The sequence below is a fragment of the Perna viridis genome, chromosome 2, assembly GCF_037379345.1.
Source record: "Perna viridis isolate PV_CMFRI_1.1 ecotype Kerala chromosome 2, ASM3737934v1, whole genome shotgun sequence".
In the NCBI taxonomy this organism is placed as follows: Eukaryota; Metazoa; Mollusca; class Bivalvia; order Mytilida; family Mytilidae; genus Perna; species Perna viridis.
In genome coordinates, this window is record NC_142446.1 from 66,342,034 (window position 1) to 66,354,169 (window position 12,136).

A 12,136-nucleotide genomic window follows, 5' to 3' on the forward strand; every position below is an offset into this window, starting at 1 on the left:
CGACTGGAAATAGGGAGAGGTGGGTAGGGTCAGGCAATTTAGCCTCCTGTGGCGGAGCCCTATGGTTCCTACTCCGGGTGAATACCACAGTAGGGTTCTTTAACGTGCAAGGAACATGGCATCTTTTTCAACACGGTGCACCACTATGGTTTGCGGTCAGGTTTTCCGTATCATAGCCTGACAACCCCAGCATGTCACACGCCAGGGGTACCCCATTCTACTACCTGGGGCACACATCCCAGTTGCTCTGTGGGTAGAGAGGCTAGGGTTCTGAGCATTATTTAGTCGCCTTTTACAACAAGCTTAGCCCTGCTGCAGGCCTATTCTTTTAACTCCCGGACCTGCACGGGATAAAATTATATGGACTGTACTGTATAATTCAAAACTAAGGGAGACAACTCTGTAAATGAAACTAAAATACAATAGAAATTGTCAGATTATATACTGAAAGATGACTGATAGGAATGAATAATTGCACATTTCATCATATAGACCTATATCACAACTTAATAACAAAAATAAAAATGTGTAACCTTTTTTTGGGGTGTATTACATATTACAGAATTTGCATTATTCTTATGAAGACTCCAACATGAGGTTACATTCATTGTGTGGAGAAAAAAATCAGATTTTCAATAACATTTTTGTAAAATGAAATCAACTCCAAATTTAAATATTAATAAATAAAGGAGTTATATAACTAAGACACAAAAAAAATTAAATGCACAACAATCACTGACTGACAGAAATTACTCTGCAGTCTACCTAAATTTGTATTGAAATTGGTATCACCTTATTTCTAATTGCTAGAAGTATTCTTAACTAGGGCTATCACCATACACCTACCTCATGATACAATAGATATCGTGATAACAAGGGTGACAATACCATATATATTTCGATATAATACACTATAGCATGTTGTCCTACATATTTTCTTCAAGTCAGAATAAAAAATATTCAACTGATTTAAAAATGATGAATTTTGTTGAAGCCATGTTTCATTCTTTGAGTCTATAATTTTGATCTTAAAAAAGATTAATGGATTTCCTCACAAGAATTCCTACTTTATTATTTGAATAGTAATTTCATTAATTAAAAAAAAAAGTTGTTATTTGACCTGTATTGTAACATGTCGAAACCTCAGTCAAATGTATCATATCATATCTTGACCAAAAGTATCGTGATACATCATCATTTCATCCTCATTTTCAGTATGTATTATTCAAACATTTGCAAAAAGTGAACAAAAATTTCATCTGAAGGGTTGTTTGGATTATAGATTTCTATATACATTTGGTACATAAAAAAAACACTTACGCTGCTAATACAATAGCAACAGCATCATTGAGTACACTTTCTCCAAAGATAAAGGCAAACAGATCAACATCAGCTCTAAGATCACTAAATATAGACAGAACCGTCACAGGATCAGTGGCTGAGATTATAGCTCCAAACCAGAAACAGTCATTCAGGGTAAATTCTTTCACTATATCTTTCATTGCTCTGGTCAGTCCAAACATAATACCACTGCAAAAAGACAGTCTTAATGATATTTAGGTTCGTTTAAGTAAAGAAAAAAATTGGTGAACTTTTATTATTAGATAGATAGCAGTGTTTTATCCCAAGAACTCTTAAGGATTTAACTCATGCGCGGAACAGGTTCCGCGCACTCGTTAAAGCTAGGCGTTCTTCTGCACTCGTGATAATATTTTGGTTATTCACTCTTTCCAATTAATTATCCTATTAATATTTCACATAACACAATAACCAGACAAGTAAGAAAACATAACAAGTATGGGTATGTTAATGTTTGATACACAACAGCCATGCATGAAAATGTGTAAATGTGCAAAGATTTTCCTGATGTAAATCAGGACAATCGATTGTAGGTCATGTGATAACAAAAAAACATACTTGCATGCAGTCATGTTATGTTCTTTCTCCTATTCAAAGTCGCTGATCAAAAAAGCAGGTGACCTTTAACCAATTACATTTTACATTTAAAGTATTTCTCCACTCTCTATGTTAAAATTAAGATAAAGCTCCCATGTTGAAAACTTTAATTCTACCATCTTGAGTGGAGAAATAATTTAAACCACTCGTTACTGTGTATATTGATTGACTAATTGTAGTCAACTGTCCAAAGGCAAACATTACATACTTTTCAGGACGAGAAAGTTGGATCAAACAGATCCTGCTTTTCACCAGCCTGACAATAAGCCAGATTATCAATGTGCAAGCTCAAAGCAGGAAAGTATTTTAGGCAAAATTTAAAGCCTTTGATATGGCACCATTAGAGATAAAACCCACCACATCCTACACCCAAGGGAAGTACCTTACCAAAACACCATTTCTATTTTTATAAATCTGTTACTTTTTAATAGAAGTAAAGAAATCAAAGACTGAAGACTTTAAAGTCGCAAATCGTCAAATATTCTATGCCACTGATTTTGGCTTGCTTTCAACATCCGAAATGGCACGAATGTGATATGCATTTCCACTGGAATCTTGGTTCCCTTGATATGATTACTCTTTCATAACTGTGATGACCCAAATGTTTTTCAATCAAAACATCTAGTTACCAGGGAGTGCAGGTAATGATTTCATTCCACAACTTTCTCTCAAATTTTTAATGATTTTGGGTTGCTTGTGAGACCAGGAAAACAGATTAGGAACCAGATTAAACAACTGGCAAGTACTATATACCTAAATAGTCAATTGCAATGAGTCACTGTGTCTGAATCAGAAACTGGCAATGTTCAATGCTAACTGATTACTTCAACTTTCAACTTCCCATTCCCGTATAAACAAAAAGCACATGTAGAACACACTTGTATGCAAGGATCCAGAAATGGTCAAAAATGCTGGTCATTGACCGACAAATTTTGCAAATGACCGACCACCATTTTCCAATATTGGACGTAAAAAAATTGTCAACCCTTATAAATTACAGTCAGCATGGTTTTTATTACTGTATAAACATCCTGTCTACCTCTCTCCTAATTGTTTATTGGAAATTATTATTATACAGCCAATGTGCAGCCACCTGTGACTGCGATTTTACCTGTAACTGATCCCGCCAATCCTTCAGTGGTAACGAAAGCACATAGTGCTGAAACTACGAATCATTTGTAGTTTATAATTGAATCATCGACTGAATCTTTTTGATACACAAGTCAACAACCCATTCAAATCAATATACAAAATGTATTTGTGATGGAAAAGTCAGTGAGATACAATGTTTTGTTTACATGTCAGAACATCTTTGAATAACCACAAAAAAGGTTTTTTAAAGTTTATTCTTGATCTAGGCAGGTAAAAGACTGACAAAAACGTCTACTGAAATTTGATAAAATGTCTGACATGGGCTGTCAAAATTTCTGGACCTTTGCCTGTATGATATGAAGAGGTATATTTTGATCTCATATGAAGCAAAAACTATCAAGCTATGACAGTAAACATGGCACCAATCAGCAGAATAATGTGGTGTAGTAAAATATAATTGTGCAAATCATATGCAAATGTAAAGTACTGAAATTACAAGTGCAAGAAGTCACTAACAATATTAGCGACTGAAAAAAAAGTAATATAACATACCCAACAACAACACATGAAATAGTTGTACCAACAAATGCGTAAGTCATAATAGCCCCGAGGTTCTTGAAGAAATGTTTCTGAAAAGAATGAAAGTGTAACCATACCATTACAAAAACAATTCTTTTTAAACCAAACATAAACTAATTAATAATTTCAAAGATAGAGTCATGAAAATTGAAAGAACCTTTTCAAACGATAGAATGTTTAAGTTCAGATTATAAAATGCTAATGACACAAAGGATCCCTGTGAATATAATCACCTATTTATCGGGTAATGTATTTGCATCATCCAGAAAACATTTTAATTTTTTGTTCATCTTTGCTTTAATCTACAATATACTTAAACTTCTGACTGAATACCTGTTTTATACTTACCCTTTTCATGCTATACCCAGCCTCAAATATAATGAATGGCAATAAAACATTAAAGAAAAATTCTGGGTCAAAGGTCATCTGAAATACAAAAAAAACAAGAAAAGAAAATTAGCAATAATACAGAATGTATATAAGAAGCAACAGTAAATACACATTAAATCAAAGTACTGATAGCACTGGAAGTTTTTGATTCTTGTAAAAATTGTAGCATGAACAAAATTTCAAAGATTACATGTTGTTAGATAAAATTATAATCATACATTGGCATTATACATATTATTAAGAACTGTCTTCTTTCTAATATGTATAAACTAAAAGTCAATTCATACTACTGATCCAACTTTACACACATTAACAAATTTTGTTCCATTTCACCTTTTTACCCAATTTTAAACCAAGAATTTTTATAGTTGATTCTATATTTTAAAACTCCTTGTTAAAACCTACCCAAAAGTTAATGTGCATTTACATTCAAAAACTATATTAACAGAGTATTTATCCCACATTATAAGTATACTAAATAAAACCAATTTCAGCTTAAGAAAATAATTTCCTTAACACAGATTTTCAATAACTAGACACTTTTTATCAATTTGAATTTTCCTGCCAATTTTACTTCACTTCCTGTTTATAAATGGTAAAATATTAATGATAGGATGGAGAAGTTGACTTATGAGTGTGTTAAAATGAAAAGCTTAACACATTTGTATGCTTTTAGACACATTATTGCAAAAAATAAATTCTCTAAATATAAATTTATTACTAAATATCTTTCAAGGCCAAAAACAAGTAACTCAAATCTTGTGTTGATATGCAAACTAGATCTTAATTTTATTTGCATAAATAATAGAATATTATTGAGCTGATAAATTGCAAGAAACCTATTTACTTGTTATAAAAGAGGTATTGAATGATATAAAAGGAATTACATATGGACTATATTTTTGGGTAGTGTTCAGAAATAATAGGGAAGTTCCAGTTATAGACCACCGACATAAGGTATTTTGAAGGATCAAAAACCTAAAATCACAGTCTAGGTAAACAAATACTAGTGAACATTTGTAACTTCAGTACACGTAACTGACTGGTTAATATTGGACCAAATTCCTCTGAAAACAACAGCCCAGCATCTAGTCAGACATAGTAGAAATTTTTATCATTCCTAGCACCCAATTTGTCCTACAGTCCAAGGAATTTTGACATACTCATGTACCATAACTTTTACTAGAAATGCTGTTAGCCTTCCAAAAAGAAAATAATAAAAAGCCATTTTCTGTCTGAAGAATGTAAGAGCATTGTTAGGCATAAGAAATTAATTTTCTACTTGTACTTTATATTGAAGTACAACTGTATCCATCAATAACTATTTCCAGTGTGAATATCTTCCTTACTCTTCATTGTATGACCTACCATTTTACCCAAAATAATCTTTACCCCAACTGAGAAAAGTCTAAATTAAAGAGTCTTTTTTTATTCAAATTAGGAGCATCATCTACATGTATATACTCCCATAACAAACTTACTGCTCTGACCAGAGATCCTGTACAATGACTGGTATCCTCAGACACTTCACCCCACAAATTGTATTTAACTTCCTTTAATTCTGAACTATTCAGGGTTTTCGGTAACTTGAGGTATATTGATGCTGGTGGATTTTCAGCAATAAATGACATATTGACTACTTGAGCGTAAGGAGAACTGACACATTTATTGGATGCTGTGTACTTTATAATGGCTCCAACTATCATACCTGAAAAGAGGTCATGATGTATTTAAAAAGTCCCAAAAAACTTTAAATTTAACAACAGTTATACAATGAAAGAAGCATGCCTATATTTTGCATTATTTCATGGGCCAAAAAGTGTTATGTTCATCTACGATGTAAATAAAAAAAAGTTGTCTTGAATAGATGGATTCTGAACTTGCATATTCTTTGCATAAAACACTTTAATGAAGTAGTCAAATAAAAATTTTAAAATAAAATGTAACGGAAGAGGGACAACTTGATTACACATCTTGCTGGTTAAAGGATCCGCCCCTTTTTCTTAAGAAACATCTGGTTACTGTAGTTTTGCAAATTGACACAGCATTAACTACAAATATCTTAATTTACAGCATAAACTTAAATAATCTACCATAAATGATAGACAATCCAGATTCGTGTATGAATCTCAGACGTTTGTGTTTGAACAACCAAATTGTCAAGATTGTCAGCATCAGCAGCACCATAAGTAACAGAATTGTGACGCTGTCTGTTTTATGTTGAGCTAAAACATGCTGCTCCTCTTTAATATCTGCATCTGCGGGTTGTATTGTCGCGGGTGTCGTAGGGCCAGCCATTGCTATATCCGCAAAAATCAATAAAACTAGCACCTCAATTTTTGTTGTCATTTTGGTAGCCATTTTTCGTCATTCATTGGGGTGAATAGAAATAAAGACCAGAAAAGACCAGAAAAGATCAGAAGTCAAAATAGGGGAAATGCACGTTTTAAGGTCTTTTTAAAGGTCGAATATGATCGAGTATATCCCATCACATATATTTCGGATTTCAGGTTCCAGTGAGTAAATTCATTTCGGGGGGGGGGGGGAGTGGGGGGCAGAAATGGTAGAGATAAAGACCAGGGAACACCAGAAGTCCAAATAGAAGAAAATGGACGTTTTAATTGTTATTTTCATGTAGAATATGGTTAAATATTTCTATTTGAATGTATATGTAAGCCATCGCTTATAGATTTTGGTTTTTGGTTTCCATTGACCGAAAATATCATTTCATGGAAAAAGACCAAAAATTGAAGAAATAAAGACCCGAAAAGTGAAATTAGTGATAAAATTGTCTGGCAAGCTATTTTCTGACTTGGTGCCATCCTAACCTCTAGCATCTGACACGTTGAAAGCCACCGCAAATGTGAATTACTAGCTAAACGTGTTTTAAAATATTTTAAGTCTTTTATTTACATAACAGAAGTTTAACCTACCGGAAATCAAGCGATAAAACTCCTAAATATTCATTAAATACCTAAAAAACATTTGTAATGAAGACAGTTGTCAAAATGACCAGCAATTTTGCGGAATACAATTTATTTTTGACGTTGGTAAAGGCAATTCGTTGGTTAATTTGATATGTTCGTTTCGCAAATTTTAAAATCCGTAATTTTATCAACCGGAATTACACACTCAAGAGCTAAAAACCAAATATGAAGTTCATTATAACTGAATTTACAAAGGATTTCCAGGATTGCTGGATTTTCTCATCATGTGGGTTATTTGTTTAGTCACTTTCTCCCGTATAATGGTAAAGAAACTGTATAAAACGTTTTAAATGGTAAATGGTTTACTATAATTCTGCCGATTTCAAAGGACGTCGGAACGAGCGTTATGCAATATGGCGCTCGGAAGTAAGAGGTTGGGGTATGGAGGAACGGAATTCCAACCTCTTACGATGTAGGGGTAAACATTTTAGGTGCAATTTTACTAATTTTGTGTTGAGACACCTTAATGCAAACATGTTTTAGAAGACCCTACCGTGTACAAAATTCGGATTTTTTAAGTTCCAGTGATCGAAAATATGAATATGGTGGGAAAGGACCAGAAATGGTAGAAATATAGACCAGAAATATAATTCATGTACGAAATAAAATGGCTTTTACAGTGCACATATACGTACTTATTTATATATAGTTAGTTATTTTTATACAAGCTTATTTAAGGGTAATTCACAGTATAAATTGTGGGTTGTGTGTTCCAGTGACAGAAAAAAGACCAGAAATAGCAGAAATGAAGACCTTGAAAGTCAGTAGGTGCAGTAAATTCCCAGAAAACACAATGTTTGAGATTGTTGGTAAGCGAAATATGATTTATGTGTATATGTTTATTTCACCCCAATTAACAATACATATTTTATCTTTAAGTTCCAGTCAATATTTCAGTCTAACATTATTGTATCTGTTTTATTTCGTTATGATCTTGAACTTTGTAATCATGAGACCATACATTTTTAAGTTGCTTAGACAAACATACCGTGTGGTTATCTATTACTTTTAAACGGGAAGTTTAAGAATTATTTTTTTAAGAAAAGTTCATTGAATTGATGTAGAGTTCGAAGTGTTTCCTTCGAAAAGTCCCATTTTTATAAGAAATAAGCTTATGCAAAATGAGGTTTTCTGTGTATTTGACGTGCATTCTTTAATAAAAAAAAATACCACCATATCGATGACTAAACTAGACAAATGTATATTACATTTGGTTATAATATCCATAAACCTTTAAGTGTAAGTGTTTGTAAGAATCAGGCAAAATAGGAAAAATAAAAAAAATGCATGCCACCGATTTGACAATAGAATATCACCCAAGGATGCTTTCTCTATTATTTGATCTCTGCATCATTTGATTTGCTTAGGAATTTTCATTAAATCTTAGGAAAATGAGGTTTTTGACATGTCGTCTGTCCTTGAAGTGTTCATTTTCAGTGCATTTGAATGAAACTGTAACTCAGTGGTCCAGCATGATATGGAAAATCTTGTCTGTTTTCCTTGATTCTGATGGTGCAAATAGTCAAACTACACTATCAAAATGATGGGTTTTATATACCACGTTTCACCTTCTGCATGATTCTTACTGGGACTGACACTTTAAAATTACAAGTCCATGTATTGCCTTTCTTGTAGTTTGACTGAATCAAGGTAAAAAAAGTAAGGTAAGTAATAAACCATAAAATGAAAACACACACACACAAACGCACACACAAAGAGTAGGTACATTTATCTTATATTTTTATAACGTTGACTGTATACAAGGTTGATGGCAAAATTTTATGACTATTAATGTGATCTTTCAATTTCATTTTAATGGAGAAGCTAACATATTTTTAAAGGTAGGGACCTAAATGATAGAAAGCCTTGGAAGAATTGATATACTTAAAAAAGAGTTGAGACGATCCAAAATGAAAGAAGAAATTCCCAAAAACAGAATCCTATGTAATTTTGATTTTTGATATATCGTCCTTGAGTATTTTGATAATATTACAGGGTTCTAATATCAAATATGTATTAAAATTGACTGATAACAAAAAACAAACAAACAAACAAAGAAAACAAAACAAAAAACAAAAACAAAAACCTGACTGATTTTGGGTACGGGAATTTCGGGTTACCTAATTTGGACTTTTCAAAAAATAGAAAATCGAATAAAAATCAAATTTTCAAAAAACGTTTTAAAAAACCCTTGATTCTAGCCTAGTCATTATATCATGTGAATCTGTGCACACTTTCAACTGGAATTGTAGACGCTCTCCAAATATGTGGTAAGAATTTTTTATGTTGTTTTTGTCTTAGTTGGATTTTACCTGACATATAGTCAGAATGTTACATTAGCTCAATTTATAGAAAAAAGTAGAAGTAATCCAAATTATGTGGATAATTATCGTTTCATTACTATTCCATGTATACCAACAAAAAAATAAATAATACCAAAACGTCACTTCAACAAAATGTAAATAGTGTAAATGACGCGGAATTGGGAAGAATTAATATCCGAAATAGACCCAAACAAATAATAATAAGCAATGATGAAGTGAGTAAAAATCACGATGGAACGTGACAAATTTTTAACTTTAAAAATTTCTTTTTTGCTGCTTTCATCGATATGAAGCATTTGATACTATTCGGCGCGATTGCCTGTTTTACAAGCTATTAAAAAATGCCCAGGAATATATCTAGAATAAAATATTCTACATATATGTATTCTTGTTATATGCTATGTATTCTGATGCCACTTGTAAAATGAAAGTTTTTTAATGGAGTCAGTCTGACGTTTCAATCAGAACGCGGTGTAAAGCAGGGTGATGTTCTAATCCATATTTTATTTAATTTCTTCTTCTGTGGCAACATCCCTTCAGCATCTGCATATGGAGTGTTCATATCACAGCTCGTACGTTATGCCAGAGCTTGCCGGAACTACGCAGACTTTTTGTATCGCGCTAGAATTCTAACAAAAAGGCTTCTGGAACAGGGTTATGTTGCTACAAGATTGAAGTCATCGCTACGGTGTATCCATCTGCGCCATGAAAACAGATTTGTTCAACGTATCATATTTTTCCTTTCCTCTTTCGTCTACCCTGGACTTGACTTTTTATGAGCTATTCGGCGGGTGTTTCTGGAAAAGCAGAGGGCGCTTACCCTACCGGTGCACCTGGTCCATACTCCCAGTTTTTAGTGGAGTCCGAGTTGCTCATTTGCTTTTGTTACTCAGTATGTATGATTTTAGTTACTTTGTGTTCTTTGTAGTGTATGTCTGTTTTCCATGTCTGGTCTTTGTCCCAGGATTACATTCGTTTGATTACCGCTATAACCTTGGTTCCCTTGATTACTCTTTTATAGATGACTTAAAGAATATTTTATCTAATAAGTCTACGGTAACGACAAATCCAGTTGTCATTGGTGATGTTTCTTTAAATATTCTTATGTATGCTAATGACATTGTACGTTTATCAGAAAATGACGAAGAATTTCAAATTCTCTACATAAACTATTTATTTATTGTCCAAACTGGAAACTTCAAGTAAATTATAAAGTTATAGTTTTTAACTCAAATGGAAAGGCATTCCTAAACAAATCTAAATATGATAATAATATGATTAAAGCAGTAAAACAATATTTCGAATTAGGAATATTACTTAGATATATTGGCAAATTTAATTCAGCAATAAACATTTTTATGGAAAAAGCTCGAAAAGCCTTCTTCAAAACAAAGAAAACTTTAAGGAGGTAGACCTAGGGTAAGGGACACAACTCTTACAAATCATTAGAATGTTTGTATTCAGCATTTTACATCAATCTTATGTAAGCATCGAAGTAACTTGGACTGATTTCATTCTGTTTCAAATGAAAGCTTGATAGGCTTTGGTGAAATTGAATATGATACAAACATTTCACTGATTTCATTAGTTATGTCCCTTACCCTAGGTCTACCTCCTTAAACAATCCATGCAAATAACTGGAAAGGGCTGTTTAATATCACCAATCCCTTTGTTATGCTTCAGAAACTTTCATATGCAGTTAAGTAAAACCGTACTCCTTGTTGTATAGTGTATGGCAAATTGGGGAGAATAACAACGAATATTCTTATAAAAACAAGAATGCTGATGATAGGAATTTCGTTGTTTTTTTACCTGGACATGTTTCCAAATGGACACTGAGTAACTTTCATGTCATCAACACTGTGGTTAGCCTCCCGGGAATGTTCACAGATTGGACAATCCTTTCCATTGGTGACGCTTTGTTTGTGCTTTTCAAAACTATCACCCAACCTCCGATAGGTCTCGCCCACCTAAACCATTTTGCAGCGTAAATGACATTTTCTGAGGTACAGGTCAACATACAATAACGTTAAATTACGTATTAAGTGTCCTAGTCAAAATTAGATTTTCTTTGATGTTTACTCCATCGCATTTTTGGGGTTTTTTTTTGTTTTGTGTGTGTGTGTGTTAAGTAATACAAATTCTGTTTAAATGAACATTTTAAGCATTGATATGGTCAAAATATGACTGAGTAAAACAAAATGGGCCTTTAAGTAGACATATCTTTTTGCCTCAGTTATAGTTTGGCTGTTCGTGGTCATTGCAGTCATTATTTTTGCCTGCGGTTAAATTTTGTATTTGATAAAACAAAGATTGAAAATTTTAATTGTGGAATTCGAAACTATAAAACATCAATGTAAAAGAATATCACTTTTTTTCACTTTGATATTAAATTTCTTGATTCATTATCTGACGTAACTACATGTAATATGGCAGTTGATGTGAAAACCGGTTTGTCAGTTTCAATTTATCAATATATGAATGTATTACATATGTAGGTGTGTTTAAAGTTGGTAACAGGACAAATTAGCATTAAAATAATATTTTGATCCTGAATGTTAAACAAAAATTCTAGGATAATTTCAAGAATGCAACAAACAAAATTATATAAAACTTCGTTTATAATTAATGACATAAAATTAAATAGCCACAACAATCTGAACGGATTATCTCAATTAAAAAAAATATATATATATAACCTCCACATATTGTTATATGTAAAACCGACTTTAAATAAATCTTTTATGCTTTATCTTTTATGCTTTATACAAATTTTCCAGTCTTTCTCCGCGAAATCGTATTTTCAGC

The 12,136-nt window shown here is 32.5% G+C and overlaps 1 protein-coding gene across 15 annotated transcripts in view; it reads right to left on the reverse strand.

Moving 5' to 3' along the window:
• The window catches only part of LOC148626544 (sodium/hydrogen exchanger 9-like), a 38,008-nt gene extending 31,591 nt beyond the window's left edge, over nt 1–6,417 (reverse strand). For 13 of the 15 annotated variants that reach the window (XR_015920100.1, XM_088570619.1, XM_088570609.1 and 10 more), the window contains exons 1-5: nt 6,111–6,387; nt 5,499–5,725; nt 3,976–4,053; nt 3,601–3,677; nt 1,321–1,530 (exon numbers count right to left, since the gene is read on the reverse strand). Coding sequence is in view for 14 of the 15 variants with exons in the window: in XM_088570619.1 (XP_088426745.1) it covers nt 1,321–1,530; nt 3,601–3,677; nt 3,976–4,053; nt 5,499–5,725; nt 6,111–6,378 (860 nt within the window). In the remaining variant the exon portion in view is untranslated. Of the gene's footprint in view, nt 1–1,320; nt 1,531–3,600; nt 3,678–3,975; nt 4,054–5,498; nt 5,726–6,110 lie in introns of all 15 variants that reach the window. The other 2 variants (XM_088570615.1, XM_088570618.1) reach the window with 2 other exon arrangements.
• Nucleotides 6,418–12,136: the final 5,719 nt, after the last annotated feature.